Source organism: Chroicocephalus ridibundus, chromosome 1, assembly GCF_963924245.1.
Source record: "Chroicocephalus ridibundus chromosome 1, bChrRid1.1, whole genome shotgun sequence".
Lineage (NCBI taxonomy): Eukaryota > Metazoa > Chordata > Aves > Charadriiformes > Laridae > Chroicocephalus > Chroicocephalus ridibundus.
Genome location: NC_086284.1, coordinates 31,162,895 through 31,184,280, shown reverse-complemented (window position 1 = coordinate 31,184,280; position 21,386 = coordinate 31,162,895). Strand labels below are relative to the sequence as shown.

General features: G+C 44.4%; 1 protein-coding gene across 1 annotated transcript in view; it reads left to right on the top strand.

Moving 5' to 3' along the window:
* The window catches only part of LHFPL6 (LHFPL tetraspan subfamily member 6), a 150,039-nt gene extending 129,074 nt beyond the window's left edge, over positions 1–20,965 (top strand). Inside the window, exons 3-4 of the mRNA XM_063333369.1 lie at positions 6,110–6,208; positions 19,898–20,965. Of these exons, the coding sequence (XP_063189439.1) occupies positions 6,110–6,208; positions 19,898–20,016 (218 nt within the window). The 3' untranslated portion in view covers positions 20,017–20,965. The remainder of the gene's footprint in view (positions 1–6,109; positions 6,209–19,897) is intronic.
* Positions 20,966–21,386: the final 421 nt, after the last annotated feature.

Below are 21,386 nucleotides of genomic sequence, written 5' to 3'. Positions count from 1 at the left end.
GACAGTTTTCCCCATCTGAATCATGTGCTTAAGTTTACCTCATGCAAGGGCGAAGGAAGGATACTGGGGATGGTTGAGGCTTTTGAGGATGCAATGATCAAATGGGCTGACAACAAAACAAGGGTTAGCCATATGGCAATCGGGGGCGTGCTGTGACCTCAACAAGTGAGAGGAAGAGCTGAGTCTGTAAAACAGGACTTGCTAGCTATGAACTGTCAGGACAGTTACAGGCAATTAATTTATGGTCTGATGTCTACATGGGTTACTTAAAGCACCTCAGATCTTTGGGTGGAGGCTCCCATTAGAGCCACAGCAGCTGTCTGAGGACCACCCACCACTGGGATTTGTGAGCTTCTGGTTTTGTGCGTTGACTTTTGCCAATTGATCTTGGTCTTCGTCAGTGCAGTCATTTTGCCCACGGCAAAATCTGGTTAATGTCTCTTGGTTTATTAATCCTTCTGTATTTATTGTTTGAGACTTGCCTATATCCAAGCTATTCTTGGAGATATTAATAGCGGTTAATATTTTACCTCTTGGAGTAGAGCTGATTGCTGCATGCCACAAATCATGTCTTTATCACTTCAAAGATGAAACCTAGATCTGTGCCAAGGCACTAATGTAATTACTGTCCCTTCCCTGCCGCCCTCCTGCTCAGCAGCATCCACCATATGCAGAACCTGCTATATGCAATTATTTTCAATCACAAGCTCCACTCCAGACGGACAAGATCATCTTTCAAGTGCTAAGTGTTACTAAAATATGATCATGCATTGTACCCGCAGCAAGAGTGACAGGGAAGGCAGTCTGGGACGGACAGGGGTTGCTCTGGGTAGTTTACTATTCAGGCATCCACCCTCTGACCCTCTGGTTTGTAGTTTTGCAACTTGTAGGTCTGGGCAGCTCCTCACTTTACCACATAGGCTGGGTTTAGCTCACTTTTTGAAGATATGCAGCTCTCGGCATGGACTCCGCAAAATGCCTGGTGGCTAAATGGGAGCCTATTAGATATTGAAGCCAAGCACTTAATTCCAGCTTTGCATTGCCGAAGCTGGCTGTGTTAAGTCAGCCCCGTGGCTCTCTCCCTCGTGGCTCCCTAGTGCATCAAGCCAGCCGCAGCATTTGCAACAGCAGGGTTTCATCGATCAGGGCAAGGAGCCCGTTTCATTCCTGAATGCAAAACTGCTCCAGGAGCACTGGTGTCTGACAGTGCCAGCACCTCCGCTGGTACATGGCACGGCACCCAAAACAGCAGCCAAGTGCCACCAGCTCCTCTGCTGCCGGCTGGCCTCATCCCACTGACCGGCTCCCTCGCACCTCGAAGCTGCAGCCCCTTTTGTGAAGCTGCCGTTTAGTTCCTTCCCCTTTCTATTTCTTGTAATGACTGTAGTGGATAATGGAAGATGACAGATGATGGTAATTACAGCATAGTATGGGGGTTTCTTTTTTACTTTCTTATGAAATATTGTAGGCATCCTAAGCATTTTAAGCAGCTGTAAAGATGGGTGTGGTGTCTGGGTAGCACAGCTGGCTGAATACAATAACTGTAGGGCAGGCCAGGATGTGACTCCTGAGCTAAACCAGTAATTGCTCTCTACTGAAGCTGCAAAACCAGCTTAAGGATTTCCGTTGGGTTTGCAGCCCTTGGATTTAACTTAGGTCTTTAAATGGAGGTTGCAGCTGTTCAGCGGGACCTACATTCTCTGTGATTAAACAAATTGGCTATGAGCATGTATGAATTATAAGCAGCAATAGTATGCTTTTGCAGGGTCTGATCCACACTTTTAGTTCCTTATAAACAGGGATGGATTGACTTGAAGGGAAGGTAGGGGCTGAGGGGCTTTTGTCCAAGTCCAATTAACACCGTGGGCTTTGAGGCACACACCATGCTTTTAGTGCATAATATAAGGAAGCTGAAATGCCAGTCCCCAGCTTCACTGCCCATGCAGACCGTGACGGTACCAGCCCTGTGGCAGTCATGCAAAATCCTGCTGAAAGCAATGGGGTGGATCCAGCACTGTTACATATGCATAAAGCAAAACATGTGATTTTTTTTCTTACTGACTAGCGGGCTCTAAGTCTTTGTGGAAATCTTGCACCAAAGGTAGGTCCCTGAGTTTGGCTCGCACCCTGCCTACGCATGAAGTACCGGGGAACACAACTGCGTTGTCGATAGACCTAAATCCGCAACAGGCACGTACGCACCACTACAGGGAAACGTTTGAAGGTGAATCAAAACCAGCTGAAAACCAGTGGAATTTGTCAAAGGAGATGTCAAAACAACAGCTTTAAGACTTGTGGCCAGTTGGTACCTGTGACAAAACTGGTATTTATAGGCATAAGCCTTTTTTCCAGATGGGAATCAGCCCCCTTGGTCTCTGGCGGGTTTTGTGTTCACTAAATGGAGCGTGTGAGCTCGCCCGTGGCTTTATAACTTGTCCTTCCCGAGTAAACATGCTGCCACTCGTGCTTCGGGGCCATGCAGTGGCACTGGGGTGAGGTGGCAGTTTCCCGTTTGATCTCATGGCCGCAGTCAGCGCAGGCTGCGAGCCGAAGAGAAGCTGCGGTGCTCGAAGCCTGGTACTCCTCAAACAAAACTCAGCACTGCTAAAGCCCATCCCCGACTGGAGAGCCAGCTGTCGCTGGGGTTGGGAGGTTTCCTGACGTAGCACACTGGTTTGCCCTTGCTGGGTTTATTCACACACACAGCTAATGGTGATGCTCAGCGGCGGGTGCTGTGAGCTGGTTGTTAGACAACGTGGGCTGGCTTTGAGGGCAAATATCTTCCTTTGGAGCAATTTAGCATTACAGTATATTGGTTTGCTAATGAATTTTTGACTGCATCACGAGGACTTTTGTGTAAGGAAGGTCTTGATTCTACTCTCCCAAGATGTTCTCACCTGTTCCCCGATTTAATTTCTCTAGATCTATGTGAGTTGATCAGAGAGCAGGACTAGACATTATGTCTCTGCCTAAGCAAGCCTTGTGTTTGAAGGTGTTTACTCTGTAGAGCATATAAGAATTTTGTGGTTTTGTGAAAGAAACAAGGAAATCTAGGATTATTTTTTAATTGTAATTATTCTTATTCATCAATAAAAATTGCACTGTAGACCAAAATTAGAGCTTGAGGCTTAATCTGGGTCAAGGCACGTTTCTGTGAGGTATTTTAAAAGCACAGAGTGAGTGATGTAACCTGACCCCCAGAATTTATTTTGACTGAAACTGGGCTTTGGACTTACATAGACGGATGTACAGAAATGGGAAAGGGGGTGTGATAGGGGGATGAAGAGGTCTGGAAAGAAAATAATTTGCCAAGGCTTGTGGCCACTGTATCCAGTGTCGCATCGGAGGCAGAAAGAGTGAACAGGTACACAGTGTTTGGAAGAGGATGAGCTGTGTTTGGAGGGTGGCAGTGGAAAGTGCTTTGAGCGATATTCGTGGGAAAAAAACCAAACAACAACCTGTTACTGCAACAAAACCTAAAGGGAGCTGAAAACAAACAGCCCTCTGTGAATGCAGTGGGCACTAGACACTCTTGCCACCTGAGGAGAGTAATTGGCAAGTGCTGAGTAAGAGCTTGTTCTGGGTTTGGAGGGGCAGCATTGTTATGCTAATAGTCCTTTCACTTGCCTGCAGTGCTGCTGTTGTGTTCTCCTGGAAGAATTGGACAGGAGGCTTTCCCAGGACCTGTTTGTGAGGAAGGGCTGGCTGCTGTTTTAGCTGGTCCAATGCAGGCGGCTGCAAGCCTGCCTTCCCTCCTGCCCCCCGCAGACATCTCCTTGCCCCTCGCAATGGAGCCCTTTGAGCATTTACGAGGTCTCCCAGAGACTCTGTTCAAGGACACAAGTTTATTGAAACCAACCCAGACAGGGTGGTTTGTTTTTGGCCAGACCAGCTTCTGGGATGTGGGCTAGCATCAGGCCGGTCATGGGCATCACGGCTGGTGTGGGAAGGGGTCAGAAGCACAGCAGGACTGCCCGCGGCTGCCAAGGTCCACTGGTCTGTACGGCTATGTCTGGCATCTGCATGCTTTTCCTCCCTTCCCCAGCCGTTCTCATCATCAATGATGTTCTTCCTTGTCCCATTGGGTCCTGCCCATTCCTAGCACATCAGCTGTGCTGTCAGAGCTTCACAGTGCCCTTCTTGCTTTAACAATTCAAGTGAGAATCAGTCTTTTTTTTCAGATGTCTTTAACAAATGTAGACCCAGTTTTGGCCTAAGTTCTCTTGTGTGAGAAACATGCTTTCTGAGAATTTAATTAGAAGCTACTCTCATTTACATGGATTCTACCAGCTGCAGTTGGCTCTGCGGCCCTGGGGAAAAAAATCAGATGATACTGTGAAAGCCATTAGTGAGGACATTAGAAGCAACCATATCCAGGTCAGGCAAAGTTCTGAAAATACCTAGCATTCATGTGTCCTTAATTGCTTTTCTCCCTTTACAGCTGTTGGGTAAACACACCATCTGAGAGGGGGCTGCCTCAGGGATTTCTTTTCCATTATGTGATGTAGATACGGAGAGAGGAGCAGGCAATGACTGCTCAACAAGGAAAGGAAGAAGTAGACTTGAGTAGCAAGAAGAAATTTGAACTTAGTGGGGGAAGATCTAAGGAGCTAATATTGGGCCCTAAGCAGGGGCAGATGTGCTTGGAGGAGCAGCAAAGGAGTTGCTGACCTACTTTGCTAACAGCTAAGATGCTAAGAGAAAGGTGGGATACCACTGCTGGGCTTCAGTGCCTTGTTCAGGTGTGTCTTTGAGCAAGTCAAGAACATAATAAGGTGATTTCTGTGTCAGAAATATAAGCTTAGGTATATTGAGGATGGAGACAGTAGAAATGCACAGCTAGCTCCAGGCCCTGAGTCAGAATCACTCTCAGGACTCCTGTTACTCTGCTGTGACCTCTACACTGCCTCTGTCACCACGCCCAGGGCTTGCTGCAGTGGGACCACGACAGCAGAAGTCCTTTGCCAGGGAGCACATTGTCAAGAGAGGAAACGTGAGGTGGTATGAGATCAAGGGACTTGCCCAAAGTCAGCCAGTGACAGCTGTAGGGCTTGAAACCTTGTCCCAGTCCTGTGCTCTACCTAACATGTAAAAGGCACCACTGCAAACCCACACTGCAAACTTTTTGGGGACTTGGTTGCCTTTACAGCCTGCGAAGTGTCAAGCGTGCCCAGCCTTTTATCTGCATAGCGGTTCATTTCCAGTCTTGCAAATAAGATCTGACACAAAGGAGGTAACATTTAAATGCTGTAGCATACATTGAAATGTTCTCTCTAGGCTGCCCGTGTAAGAAGCTTTGCCAGCTACACCCGCTTTTTGGCAGCTGCTGCAGTGACAGCTGAGAATGCAATATGATAAAAATGCCACTTCTGCAAAATAATCATGGCCCTTTGGGTGATTCCCAGCAAGATCTTGTGAAGGCAAAGACTTAGCCAAAACACATCTGTTTGGGGCAGCATGGAGGCTGGAGAAAGCAAAGCATGTTGTGAATGTTAAGCCAAGCCTGATAATAAGTAAATGGCTCAAGAGCTCAGTTGTTTTAGCTGAAATGATTTGAGAAAACTTTGTGGAGTGCGTACCTGTGGTATGAATTGATCCGGTGACATGAAACCATTCTTTCATAGCTTTTGAAAGGGTGAAAACCAAAGGAAAATGACAACGGATTAGCACAACTGTCAGTTTACTTTTCCTGCTAGAACCTTGATAGACCGTGGTTGATTGTTGTTTTAATTAATCAGAAGCAATCAGCTTGTAAATGCTGTGATTAACACAGCTTCTATTTAAGCCCATGTTGAGTTTTCCAAACAGTGCATGTAGCAGTTTTGCAGAGTAGAAGGGGAGTCTAAAAGCTCTCGGGCAGAGGCTGCAGAAGCTGGGATTGGTTTCTGGTGCTGAACTGCGAAGGCTGCCTCCATCTCTAAAACAGCGTAGCAGAATGCAGCAGTAGAAATCCTAATTATTTTCTACTGTTTTTAGAAGAAGAGTTTTGTTTTTTTTTTTCTCTGAGATTTCCAAATGGCAATTTGACACTTTGATTCCTAAGTGACAGCCCGTATTTAAGCTAATGGAAATTCCTTGTATAAACTTCTGTTTTCTTTTCTCTCCATAGGTTTGTTGATCGGCTCCGGTTGTGCTCTCTATCCTCTTGGCTGGGACAGTGAAGAAGTCAGACAAACCTGTGGTAACATTTCCAACCAGTTTGAATTGGGTGAGTCACCATCAGAGCATCTCAGCTGCATTAGACTCTTCTATGTGTTGTCCGTAAAGACAAAGGAGAACATAGAATTGCGTAGGTTGGAAGGGACCTTTCAGATCATCTAGTCCAACCATCAACCTAACTCTGACAAAAACCATCACTAAACCAATATCGTTAAGCACTATGTCTACCCATCTTTTAAATACCACCGGGGAACATGAGCACAGTCTTGAGGAAGCAACCCAGTTGTGTGTGGTGGGGTATTCATATTGCATCATTCTGGTATGGTTCTAAGGCAGGGGATTTCAGATAGATTTGCTGGAAATATTTTCCAGAAGAACATTATAAATGAAAATGAAGGAATGCATGTACGTATGTATACGTGTATTTAAGACATCAGATTTAATACTCTTGCAATATGGGAGCTAACACTACTGGAGATCTTGACAGGGTAGGGAGAGGCATCACAGCATGGGTGAGGGTAATTCACAATGAGTGCAATTAGCTGTCTTTGAAGTCTGACATGTTTATGGCCTTCTAACCCAAGCCTAAAGAGTATGGTTTTGGTTACTCACATCCTTGGGAAGCTGGTAAATAACACTTCTCCCTATGTCAGCCTTTTTCCAAACAAGCCACTGGCCTTAATGGTGATGTCTGCACTGCGCACTGAACAAAAGCCAGGGATGCGGCTAAGCCAGGCTCAGACCCACATGGCAGAGCTCATGGAGCTGGTAGAAAACAAAGGCCCAGCAGGGAGCTAAGGATTAAGCAACGTGGATAATCAGGATCTGATGTTTGCATGCATATCCAGGTCCTTTTTTAGCAGGAAGGATCGATGCAGCTGCCCATACCCTACTCTCTAATTCTCTTTGATCCTGTGTCACTTGAGGAAGAGGTGGGTCTGCAACCCTCCTGAAGGAGCAGGAGACACTAAGCACCCTGACCCTCCGCAGGCTCCCATTCCCAAGCATGGGCACACACAGGTCCCCATTTCCAGCCCCTGTGAGCTAAACCCTACGGTTAGTGTTAGAAACCCTTTCCGTAGCTGTGTGTGCAGGGCTTGTGGTAGCCTGGCAGTAACCCCAGTGCAAAGAACAGTGGACGAAAATGGTCTCTTAGGGTTAAACACAAACCTGCTGCATTGTCTTTTAATTTTACACTGATATTTCTGCCAGGCTTCACGAGTAAGGAGTTTTGTTTCCATCTCAGAGATGTTTCTTCTGAAGATATGCAAATTAATTGAGATTGAAAGGTAAAAAAATATCGCTTTGTGAGAGATGTTCTAGGTCGTGCTCCTTTACACCATTCTTTTGGTGTTTGGGAGTTCATTTGATCTGGCATGGGACCAGAAATTCCTATTTCCAATATCAGCACACATCTCTGCTGCCGCCACTGATGTTGTTAGCAGCAGCCACTAATGGTGTTGCCCAGGGGATGTGTGGCACATTCTAGAAGCTTTACCGTGTTATTCTGAGCTCTAATATCCTTCTGTGCTATTGATACCCTCGCTGGTGCAAGCCAATGCCTGCTCTTTCATGCCAAGCATGTGAGCAGCTCTGCTCCGTGATTCCTGCTTGTGCCTCCTGACAGCCTGCTGGTTCCCAGGCTTCACTCGTTGCTCTCCCCAGAAAAGTGTTACCTTTCCAACTTATTTCTCTGCAAACCCACAAGAAGGTGGGTGTTGTCCCAGCCTGAGCTCCTTGAAGACAGCACTTAGGCAGTCACAAACTGTGACCTTAACCGCAGTCGTGCCCACAATCAGAGCAGAGTCTCTGAGACCACCTTTGCCATCTCCGTCTTGACTCACGAGTCAGATATTTGCGTAAATTGAATCACTCTGCCATTAAAGTCAGTGAAGAAACCCATGTGAAAGATTCCAGCTGACAGCTTTCCTTCCAGGTACACATAAGGACCATGAGATATATTACATTAACTATGAAGGCATGTATTCTTACTGTATTTTCTGGATGCGGAGCATGCAGGGCATGTGTTATGCATGCCTAGACTTGACGGGAGTGCTGGTCTTGCCGATCTGCTGCAATCGTATGTTAACACATTCATTAACAGGTTATAATGACAGCTGAAATTTGCTGTAGTGATTTCCGCCAGGCATCTCTGCCACTAAACATCTCTTTTCCACATACATTGTCAGCGAATTTAAATGGTTGGCTAGGATTTTTTTTTACTTAATGTCAGTGCCGGCTTGGTGCTGTGTTTGCAAAGTCATCTGTAACGAAGAGGCACTGTCCGAGGGCCGTTTAATAACCGCACTGCTCATCGTCTTTCATAAATACCTCTTGATGGGTGATAACCCAAACCCTCTAGTCTTTTCTGAATCATTAGAGACTGGCTTACTCATTATAGCCTACAGGCCCAAAATGATGTTTCAAAGACTTAATCTCACTAAGTCTCAAGACAAATGTAAGTAATTATTGCTTTCATTTGAATATTTAATTTGATTAAGCCGCAATGATATGCTTTCTCTTCCCGAGCCCGTGAAATGAGTTGTCTCAAGAACCACATACATACACGCTGCATTCAAAATCTGCCCTCCGAAAAGCTGAGCTGCCACGCGCCCTGCACTGGTTTGCTGATGGGAGAAATGGTGGTGGTGGTGGGAGCGCTGGTTCTGCACCTCCTGCTGCTGTGGGCGCTGGCAAGGATGGCACTGAGAGCCTAATTCAGTGAGATGGATGTTCAAAGGTATGCTGATCAGCAGACAGTGTTTGGCCTCCTCTTTGAGCATGACAGAGCAACTGTTGCAGCTCGGGCCACAGGGAGCGTGTACACGTGGTTGGGAAAGGAGCATCAAAGCACACCAGGTTTGAGCGCAGAGCCAGCAAAGGTGGGGGTTCAGCGGCGGGTGGGATTCATTCCGGACTTGCAAAAGGCGAGGCGAAAAAATGGTTGAGGTTGGAGGTGGAAAAGAAAACCCGGGAGCTGCAATTTACATTATAGAAGGATGAGAAAGACAAGAGGCAGGTGCAGAGGAGGGACTGCAAGAACTCACTTGAGAAGCAGCTGAATTGTGCACCGTGAAATGTAATGTTAACCAGAAATATCCCAGAACTAGCAATTAAATGAAAATTTTTGCTTCACCAGAACAAGACAATCCCCCAACCCCCATAACATGCTCATAACTAGATAGAATAAATAAATAGCAATGCTAAGAACCCATAAAAAAAGCCTAATCCTTAGTGGGTGTGCTAGATAAGAAGTACTTCTTCATGTCTTCAGGCACTCTGAAAAAGCATTAGACTAATAGGCACTCCAAATGGTGCTGAGATAGCCCATATTGTGAATAGAGGACCCCCTCCCTCCACCCCCGCCAAACACACACATTTCTGTGTACATTCCAAAGCAATATTTAAAAAGGCTGCAGGAAAAATAACCATGCCCTTAATTTACGTACAAGTGGATTTGGCTATTCTTTTCTAGAAAACCTGAGCTGACATTGTGAAATGCCCAGCAGTTGGCTGCTGTCTTTAAAATTGTATATTTATTTGTTTTTTATTAAGTGAACTATGTCCAAAGGGTTTACTTAAACATTTATGTATTTAATTGGGCTAATTTTTTTCAATCGAATCCAAGTGTTTGTACAATTCAATCTTTACAAAGAGGAGTCATTCTTCAGCTGAAGATACCCTGCCAAGGACAACCCCATTTGTTGATTAAATTGCATTCAATAGATGAGCTGTTTTGCTAATGAGGATGGGGAGTAACCTCCACAAATAGACAGAGACAGAGACTGGTGCCCTATAGAGGGGTCTGCTGTCTGCTCTTCTCTAGCAATCTGGTTTTGCCATCATGAAAACAAGCACAATGATAGATTAGGGCTTTGACAAATGACCTCTGGCAAATCTTCTTGGGGGGTTAAGGCCATGACAGGTCTCTGCTGTGTTCCTCTACTTGTGGTTCCCAGCTCCCTGGCAGTCAGCAAGATCTGTATGGAGATCCTGGGGCCCTGCTCCATATTGTGGCATCGCCATCTCAGGTCACAGATGGAGCAGAGTTCCCACCAGGACACCAGACTATGAACTGGAGCAGTCTTCTGCCACTGTTTTTAGGGTGGTAACTCCTAGAAGCAGGGCAAATGATAAGAATAAATGGTGTCATGAGAAAAGAGAAGCTTATGTTTTAAATTAGTGCAGTTGTTTGCCCAGTGGCCAAGTCAAAATCTTTAGTCTAATTAGCATTTGGCCTAGTCTAATTCCTGTGGTGGAGACTGGAGTTATAAACTAGCAGTGCTCAAAGGGATTGCCTTTCACTTTTATCAGCTGTCTGAGAATGGATCAAAATCATCTTAATCTCTTGTCACCATGCAAGCTGTTATTGTTACGCTGCATTTTTATTTACACCCTGGAGTTGCTTCTGGGGCCATTCAGGACAGCACTGACGTGGCATAGCAGTACAAGAGCTGCTGACTGAAGGGTGTGAAAGTGAATCAGATCTACGCAATCCTATGGTCTGCAAAAGGAATTAGCAGGCAATTTCCCAAAAGCAAGCGTCTTTATAGCATATCATATAGCACACATTCAGTTTTGCTGAGCTAGAGGCACTAATATCATTCTGTTTTCATTTCTAAATGTACCACACAATAATGAGAGCTGAAAAATGAGGGGTTTAGCAGGAAATTCATTGAAGTGAGGGACCCTGCATTAAGGTGAGAGCATGCATTAAAGTGAAGACTGTATCGGACATTTGCAAAAACTTCCACGTTTTGCAAAACTTACATGGTGTGAAGAAATCTTCTGAACTTGCCTGCCTTTTTTAAAGGGAAATGTGACTGTATACATGTGAATAAATTAGGATTTCTTTTGAATGTCTAAAATCAATATAAGACTTCATTTTAGGCCACTGATTTCCCCAGATGGACATGCAGAGACTGGTCAGTCATTGCACGCTCGTTTCTGTTGTGATGGGTGTGGAGGCAGCTAAATCCCACAGAAGGTCCCAAAGCGGACAGGGCATGCTCAGTTTAACTCACAAAATCGAGCTTCAGTTGGCCTCTGGTGAAACAGCACTACAAGACCAATACCTAAGAGCTCAAACAGCAAAATGGTTACCTAGGGTTAAGATTCATTTATCTAAACGTAGATTACTCGTGCCATTGTAGGTGCTCTAGGAAATTTCACCTGGCCTCCAGCTGCCACTTCCCTACCACCAGATGTATGAAATGATACGTCCTTACTTACCTTATTAGCCTGGAAGAATGAAGACAGTAAATTTAAGATAAACTTCAATGTTTACATTGAATTACTTGCAAAAAAAATTGTCTTCTTTTGGGGAAATATGGTGCGTTTGGGCAGCCAGGGCTCGGCCTGGATGATTGATGCTCCAGAATGTTTTATGTCCTGCCCCTTTTTGTGAGAGATTACTTTATATGTCATACATTTCCTACCTAGGACTTACTTCTTTATTCTGTTGGGTGAACATTTGTGCTAAGAAGCATCCTACGAACATGGCTTGGTGTTTGTTATATGTAGCTACCTTCAGGGCTCATCTTTGAGTTTCATGATGCTTTTCTTTGCTAGTAAAGGCAGTGAAAATCACAGGTCTGGCGGCAAGGGCTTGCATGGCTCAGGTGTGGCCATTGGCACGCTGTGCCCTGCCTACCCACCTGGCAGCGGCTGTCACAGACTACCCGAAATGCATTCTGTGCTTGTTTGAGTTCATGCCATCCTTGCGAGGCGGGGAATAGCCTCCCACCCTGTTTCTTCTGCAGGTCCCCCTAGATCCTCTCCAGTTGTTTCATGTTCTCTGGCTGTCACGCACCATCACTACCTGTCATGCACAGAGACGTCCTAGGTCTGGGGGCCCAGCTGCAGCAGCAACCAAAGCAGATGGTTCCAAACGCACACCTTTGCTTGACCTCTGTGGTGGTCCATCCATCTGTGAACTACTGTGAAAGGGCTTTCCTGGCCCAAGTGGCTGTCTGGAGAGCAACTTAAAAGGCTGGCTCCTATCCCGAACTAAACAAGCAGCTGAATTGCCCTCAAAAGCTCTCAGGAACTTCTCTTTTGAGGGGTATTTGTTTCTAAAGATCATTATTATTAAGGTTCCCCTTTGCCACTTTTAGAGGGCCTGAAATATCTTAAAGAGGACTGTTGACTTGATAATTACTTTTGCTGTAGAAATATTACAGTAAATGATCTTTAAAGCACTTTAAAAGCAAACAGTGCAGTTAGTAAAACAACAACATAAAAACCCCACAGAAAGCAGTGAATATAAAAAGGCTTTGTCAACTAGTTAATTGGCCTTAGGTGGCATCATTTCAGCATCTGGCTGAGCGTTGACATACAGTGCCAAAACGATCAAGAAAAGGATTTGGAGGGTAGGACAATTTATTAGAATCCTATTAAAGGCAAGAACTTCAAAGCTGTATTTTTCTACGAGCAGTTTATCTGACAAAACCATTTTTTTTTTGTTCGCAGATCCTCTGCCAACAGCTCAGAGATTTTACCAGTTTGGTTTTTTGTCTGAGGCTGAGCACACTCTTTACGAGCGTACCTGAGCTGCGGCTGCCGAGTTCTTAGATAAATGAATGAGTCAGCCTATGTGCTAGTAAAGAAAGTGTTTCATCAGGAAACATTTCCTCTGTAGTGCTACCTGGATAACTTCCGTTCTTAAATCTTTGTAAGCCTTTGGTGACTATGTCAACGTCCACGTATGTTCTGAGATAAGGCACTTACCTTTGTTACCAGAGTTAGAGCATGGTCATACAAAGATCAATGGAGATAAGCAGCAGCAGCATCCAGAAAGGGAGCTGAGAGATAATACCTGGTGCTCTTTATTACTTGAAAAAGGCAGGTAAACTGGTTGTTTGGAATCCCTTCATAGTTAAAGGGAGAAAAGTAGGTGCTACTAGACCAGGGTTCACCTGCTGTACTTCAGATGTCTACCTTAAGATGAAGTGCAATACACTTTTATAAGTGACTTTTTCTCCTCATTGTCTCCAGAGGGAGCCTGGGGGACTAGTCCAGTGTGGGTCTCTGCACTGTAGATGTCCAAAGAGAGGTGAAATTAATTTAACTTCCTGCAGTAGGTGAGCCTTCTGCTGACTTCTTCCAGCAGGGAGGCTGGAGAATTCCTCATTAGCAGGGCGTAAGCTATTTGCTCTTGAGAATTTGAGCATTGTGATTGACACAAGGTATTAGATTCCTCTTCATTGTTTCATGATAAATGCACATCTACAGCAAATTCGAGGTTTGATTAAACAAAATCATGTGATCCTCCAAAGAAAGGAGGATTTGGTCATACGAGTGGGTGTCTGCATGCAGCAGAACTGAAGATTTTCAAATTGACACTTCATAGAATCATAGAATCATAGGGTTGGAAGGGACCTCTGGAGATCATCTAGTCCAACCCCCCTGCCAGAGCAGGGTCACCCAGAGCAGGTTACACAGGAATGCTTCCAGGCCGGGGTTTGAATGTCTCCAGAGATGGAGACTCCACCATCTCTCTGGGCAGCCTGTTCCAGTGCTCTGCCACCCTCAGGGTAAAGAAGTTCCTCCTCATGTTTAGGTGGAACTTCCTATGTTTCCTATGCTCACTTCTTTTTCCACTTTTTTATACTTCTGAACTTTATGAGATTTTATGCATTTCATTCCAGATGAAAATACCCATACAATTGCTTTGACCAATTGTAAGTAACCAAAATAGTTTGATCTGTGCATGCATAAGAAATCACATAATTTTAAAAAAGAGAGAGGCATCGAGAAAGTCATATCCGTGCAACAGACAAAGAAAACAGTTTCACTAAATTCATAATTTTGTATCAAGCTATTTCTTTGGCTGCAGTTTTACCTTATATAGTGTTCTTTCTTTGTTTCACGTAACTACTTTAATCCTTTCTGGATGCATTCCAAGTTTTAACTTCTTTTCCTGCTTTGTAGCTGATTTCACATGACAGTTTTTCATTGTAACTGTGTCAAGAAAAAAAAAATCTTCAACTATTTAATTTATTTTGGCTTTGTTTCAAAATAATTGTGCCTTCTTATTAATTAGCTGATTATCATTTACATTCATTTGTGGATTTCGTATCTCCAAATCCCTGTATATCCCTTAACATCACACGCCTTGCTTTTTTCCCTGATTGCTTTTCCAGCACCCTGATTGATGAATTCACATTCCCTGTAGTACTGGACTCTCATGTGAAGCTGTTAATTAGAGCTCCTGCACAACTTTTTGCAAGTAGGAATTCTAGGTTTTATTTTTGAAGGTATATACTTTGTATTCTTCAGCCCAGCTAATTCTGAAACCTTTTTTCCTTCTTGGAAAATAGACTGTACTTAAGGTTAAAGGATTGGAGTTTGCCAAATACTCCAGACTGCAAGCCCAGGAGAGTCTTAACATTAACAGCAAAGAAGGTACAAATATTTAAAATACTGTCTTGCAACAGGTTTGCATCCAAGACAGTTTCATATTCCGGATATTTTTTAATAAGTGTCAATTACTGGTTATTTTAGATGAAAATCATATGTTATTTCCAGGACCTCGATAACTATATGTGATAATTATTTATAAGATATCATGAGTAGAAATCCTGGTAAAATTCTGTTTCGGCAGCTGGATCCTGGCACAGATCCACAGTAGATCAAGTATCCACAGATTCTCCGTTGCCAAATTTCAGTCACTCCAAAATTTGTCTTAATCTTTATTTGCCTTATATATTGAAGAGGAGAGGGGGAGCTAGGGGACACGTATCACGGCCTTGAAGATCACATTAGAAATCAGGAAAAGACATGGAAGTGTTTTTTAACATCACTTCAAAACTGCCCTTCTCCATTCTTTGATTTCTTTTGATTTAGCAAATATTGTCTTATGTTCTATGGGACTCTTTTCTGCTGAATCTTCTTTTGATAGTGTCCTCACTCACCTTGCTTTTGTCCTTTATCCTCGGGGACTGGATTTCTTTCAATTTCTTTCAATCCTGTTACAAAAGAGAGGAGTGTAATGTTTCCACTCTTCCACTTCTTTTATTTGCTTGGAAAATGGCCATCCAGCCCTATAGCTGCAAGGTCTGTTATTCTATGATTTCAGAGTTCATCCTGACACTCTCTTGCTGCCAATCCCCATAAAACAAATGTGAAAACAAAGTTCTTAATGGCTGGCTACAAATTTACCTGAGCCAACTTGGACAGTCCCGCTTCACTGAGCAACCAAGAGCTTTCATTATTTATGTTCTCCTTTACCAAAGGAAAAAAAAAAGGATCCAGAACTAACAAATGCTGCAGCCACAGCTTCTCCCTCCATACTGACCTGTCAGGTAAAGACTGATGTGTTAAAAGCACCACCAGTTCTATGCAGAGAGGGAAGCTGCTGTGATGCACGTCATCTCTATCAGCTAGAAGAGTACTTCAGCTGCTGGGCAATTTACTTTGGCATGAAACCAGATCCAGCCCATCTTATGAGCAAGAACATGTACACATTCTTGCATGCATCTCCACGCCCTCAACGGACTGGCACACTTCTACCCGTGCATATGTGTTCCTATGCATCCTGAGGGAAAACAACAGTTTTGTGACTTTGTGCGTGTGTGAAAATGGACATAGTTTCATGAATCGTTTTAATTCTATCAAGAAATTAGGTGGTCTTACTCTTAATTTTAGAGTTTTGACATTAAAAAAGTGGGAAACTGCAGTGCAGCATTTCTAATCTTTAATATGATGGGCTCCATGAAGGCAAACTGCTCTACTTGGTGGCTGAATTTAAGCCCCAGTTCTGCAAAACTCTTAACCATTTGCTTACCTTTGAATACATGACTAGTCCCACTGATGTCAGTGCAATAAAATTTGAATGTGACAAAGAGTCCCTCTATGGTACCCATTACTATAATACAAAAATATAAAGCTAGAAATCAAAGTCTATCTTATCTAACATATAACATTTCTATAGGTGTATTTCTTTTCATTTGGTGTTACATTTAATTACTCATCCACCTGCTTCTTATAAAGCTTCATGTTCCTTTTAAAATGAGTGTTTAATATCAAAGTGAAGGAGAAGACATTTTACAATTTAAACTGAAACTAAATTAAATTACCTGGTTATTGACAACCAACAATCCTTCTTCAGGATGCAATGGATTAAAATAGCTCATACATGTAGTAAAATGAGAACACCAGAGCAGAAACATTAACTCAAAATTCCTATTTTTTTTTTCCCTTGATATAATCCTATATATAGGATTTAACCTTTATATAGGATATAATCCTTTATACAGGATTATAAAAGCGGTAGCGTTGTTTCATTTTGACACGTGACTGTGCAGTGTAGGCAACAGATACCTTTGAGATGTATTTTCTCTGGCCTTATAGCTATACTTAGCTACGGACCTAGGACTGACCTATACTTACAATGAAAAGTATAGCTAAGTTCTGTACCCTCAGACACCTTCCTCGCTGCAGGCTCTTCTTCAGCACAGTAGCTTGAAACGCTGTTCTGCTCAGCATCATCCCAGTACAGATCAAGCTATTTTATCCAAGGCCTCCCATTGCTCCTGACACAGACTGGAAATAATGGCCAGGTTTATTGCTGTGTTATTATTGCTCTGAGGTCAGGCTCCCGGCTCGTTCATCCATTCTCCTGCACTCTCCTATTCTTTCATTTGTTTGTCTTGACCCGGCTCACACTCGTGAACTACGTTGCATTTGTTAGATCAAGAGGCTGCCTGCCATGCCTCAGAGCATTAAGTAGGGCAGTGGCCCTTAGGGTAAATGGAGCATGGTATGGAGAAATAAACATTATTGTCTTCAGTCAAGACTGAATGTGCACGTTGTAGCTGTTGAGCACATCTCTGACACTGATTTAACAGTTCTTTCTTGTTAATACGTATCAAGTACACTCTCCCCCTCTCCCACTGCCAAGGCACAAAAGTTGAAATCACACCATGCAAAAGTTTGAATTTACTCTTTCTATCCCACTTAGATCACAACTTTGGTCAGTGCTACCACGTGAATCTTTAAACTCTTTATAAAGTAGCATTTTGACATTTATTTTCTCTACCCAGAAGCATCACGATGAGAAAAATTTACTTTTTCAAGTGGCAACTACAATTCTCTAGCAATTTTAGGAATACTTAGCAATTCAAAAAGACCTATCAGATGGAGTTGATCTTATCACAAAAAATGCTTTAGCACACCCCACCCTGATATAAACATGATCATTTTCAAAGCAATACAATGGATTTAGACATCTGGTGTATGCTTAAGTCTGGTTTTGAAATTTCCAGCAGAAGCTATAGACAGTGTGTGTACACAGGCAAAGAAATAGATGGTCCAGAGACAGGTCTCTCCAGGGACTGCTGTGCAATTAGGCAAGGATCGGCATCAGTGACATTGCCAGGCACTTGGCGGCTCTACATGTTTCCTGATGGTGTTCTCTTTAAGAAGTCAGAGTCTTTCTGTGATCTCATGTAAGGAAGCCAAAAATGGTGTTGATCTACAGAGCATAACCAGATTACAAAACCAAGTAAATCTCTCTTTCTGCTCCAGCACATTAAGGAGTGAGGCTAATGAGCTCAAGCCAAGGCCACAGCTCCTCAAGTCCTCTGGTCACACCAGGATCATAGTTTCACTGGACATTTTTTTTAAAATAAAAAATTTTGAAGGTTATGAAGAAAAAATGAAACAAATGCTATGCTTCCTGCTGTGGTGTCAACCTGAGATCTTCAGAGTGGCCAAGAGCCTAACTGTTGCCTCCCACTAATGTCTCCTTACAAATCTGGCCTGACAATATCCTGCGGACAGTTGATGGACGTGCTGTCTGCCTTGAGGCATGCTAATGCTTTGGACATGTTGAGATGTACAGATGTCTTGTGCATCTTGTGCCTAAGGCAGGATTATCCAAGTTGATAATTGCCTGAACCGAAAGCCTGGCCCTCAAGGATGCCATTGGGACAGAGTATGGACATGCCACCTGTTTCAGCTCTGTCTTTCTAGATGGAAACTCTGTTGTTACCTTCTGTTCTCTGGAGGGGGGAACGGTTTCTGCTGCTTTTTACAGAGAGCGGGAAGGAAGTGTTGTATTGCTGCTTATGCCTTACTGAGAGCACTCACTGCTGAAAGCAGGGTGATATCACCCACAATGGCGACACAGGGAGAACCTCAGTTGTAATGAGTCCCAAGCAGTAAAGATCAAAATGACCAAGATGATGCAGCCCAAGAGAAAATTATGTTTGAGGTGGGCTGAAATCCTGAGGAGTAACAGCAGCTATCTCCTTGCTTTCAGAGATCTCTGTGAGGAGGCTTCCTCCCTGCTGCAACTGCTGATCTCCTTCTCTGCTGCAGGCAGAGTGGTGCCTGGAAGGGGAGCGATCACTTTATGGTCCACCATGATCCACATGTGGAACACCATTCGCTGGTGATGAGTTTGGCTGTGGCCAAAAAAGATAGTGTGGCCATTAAATGTGTTCAAGGCCATATTGTGACACTACTAAACAGATTAGACAAAAGATCAGTGTAGTTTTAAGCAATGAGTTGTGACCTTAGTTGGGCATGGGGAAATTTCTCTACTTTTGTATTTGTGGACTCCGTTCCCACAGCAGCCCCCATGCAGGTGGATCCCCAACACCGTGATCCTTTGCCACTGGGAGACTCCTGGTCAGGACTGATGCTTGTGAGAGGGGAACATGAACAGGTTCCCTGCAGCCATGTCCTGGGTTATAGTCACCCAGCAGCTTGCAGCTGGCTCCAGTTTTGAGCCCTGTAATGAGATGGCAGAGGTGGACCCACACAGCTGTTTCTGAAGGGAGCTGACCCTGGCTTGTGTTAGGTACAAGCCCTCAAAATCTCAGGCAAAAACTATCAGAATATCCTCAGACACTGCCTGGAGGAAGAGAAGAAAGAGAAGGGTGGGAAAACCCCTCTTCCAACTGCAGCCAGTGTGGAAAGCGGTGCCACAGGTGCTCCCTGGGCTGGGAGGGCAGGGGGACACCCGTCCCATGGCTGGTGCCTCTGCTTTGGCTCTCATGTGGCGTTTCCCCCTGCGTGGAAAAGCAACCAGCCAAGCAAGCGAGCTCAGAGGGCTGTCTGCTGAACCACTATAGAAAATTAGGGGAGCCATTTAAACAGCTTGTCTTCTCTAATTGCTTGAATTATGTGCTGCATTCCCTGTCTGAGGCGGGCGTACAAGTGGGCAGAAACCTAGAAAAGTGCTTTTTCCTGGGTGGGCAGAAAGGTGGGTGGTGACGCAGAGGAGGGTCCAGAGGAGGGCAACGAAGATGATCAGAGGGCTGGAGCACCTCTCCTATGAAGACAGGCTGAGAGAGTTGGGGTTGTTCAGCCTGGAGAAGAGAAGGCTCCAGGGAGACCTCATAGCCCCTTCCAGTACCTAAAGGGGGCCGACAGGAGAGATGGGGAGGGACTCTTTATCAGGGAGTGTAGTGATAGGACGAGGGGTAACAGCTTTAAATTGGAAGTGGGTAGATTTAGATTAGATATTAGGAAGAAATTATTTACTGTGAGGGTGGTGAGGCACTGGAACAGGTTGCCCAGAGAAGCTGTGGATGCCCCATCCCTGGAAGTGTTCAAGACCAGGCTGGATGGGGCCTTGAGCAGCCTGGTCTAGTGGGAGGTGTCCCTGCCCATGGCAGGGGATTGGAACGAGATGATCTTTAAGGTCCCTTCCTACTAGAACCATTCAATGATTCTATGATTCTTTCCCTGGCTAATGCTGTGCCATGTCGCTCTATTTTCCTTGCAGGGACCTGCCACATCGGCTGGGCCTACTACTGCACGGGCGGGGGAGCGGCGGCGGCCATGCTGGTGTGCACCTGGCTGGCCTGCTTCTCGGGCAAGAAGCAGAAGCAGTACCCCTACTGAGCCGGCCCTGGGGCACGGGCGCTGCCAGACGCCCCAGGGGCTTGACGACGTCTTCTGGATAATGACGATGAACAAGAAATTTTTAAGTGCTTTCTCGCTGGAGCGGGCGTGGGGTGGGACAGTGGGTGGCCCCAGGGAGGACAGGGAGGTGAATGGTGGCACAAAGCCACCTGGCCGGGTTGGACAGGGAAGGGCTTTCTCACCCAAGCCTACCCGTGGTCTGCTCCACGAAAAAATATGAGGAAAACTCTGCTTTGGCAAATGGTGAAATTCTGCGTGCACCGATGAATTGGGGGGTTGTTGAGGAGCCGGGGGGCCAGGGTAGTGCCCGGCAGCCCCTTGGCACGGCGCTGCCGAAAGCACACACGCACGCACAGGTGTTGACCATGGCACAATATGAGAGGAAACTTCTTTTGGTGCGATTCTTCTATCTTTTCCTTTTTTTTTTTTTTTTTTTTTAACTTCTCTCTGGTGGTTTAAAATTCAGTGTTGCAACACTTTTTAATCTATACATTAAACTTAATAAAAGGACCAATAAACCACTTTATCAGTATTTTGTATATTCTCTACACATTTTTCTTCCCCAAACATTTAGCCACTGCTTATTCAGCCCTATATAACTTTTATTAAGCCTCTGTGTTTTCAGCATTATTACAAAAATGCAACATAATTACTTGGCATATGTAGCCTTTTCCTATAGTACTTTTATGAAGTGCAGTAAATGGATGGTTTTCTGTCCATTGGAAATTCCACTCACGGTACTGTAGAGCTCTGTTGGTTATGTACGACTAACAGGAAACTTCTTCCAGACATAGATTTCTGTTGCTGTTATGTTTAGCTCATTGATGTTGTATTGTGCTGTACCATGTTTATTATTTCAATATTCATTTTTGTAAAAAATATATATATAATATGTGCTATTTTATGTTTGTATTTGAAAAATCTCTGTAAATAAATTTTTCCTTGATCAATATTTGCAATGCCTGGTCGTGTCACTACATGAAAAATTTCCTTTCCCAGATCCCCGTTAGAAGAATCCTCAGGGGTAAAAATGACGTTTATAACCATGCTGTATCCTTTCTCCCTGTAAAACATATACCTTTAGGATTCAGTTACATTGCCTGAGGATAGACATCTATTGCCACTAGGCATTCTAGCATATCCCATGCTTTTGCCTGATGCTGCCAGGTGTTCTGCAGGACTTCAGGGAGACCTTCCTCATTCTGGCCTGGTTGCTGCAGACTCAGCATCTCACACAGCGCTGCATATTCCTGTTAAGATGATTGAAATAAGCCCTTACTTAGCATCGACACCAATCAAATGCCCACCTGGCAGGATACCCTGCACAAGGCACTGGCAAAGTACGCACA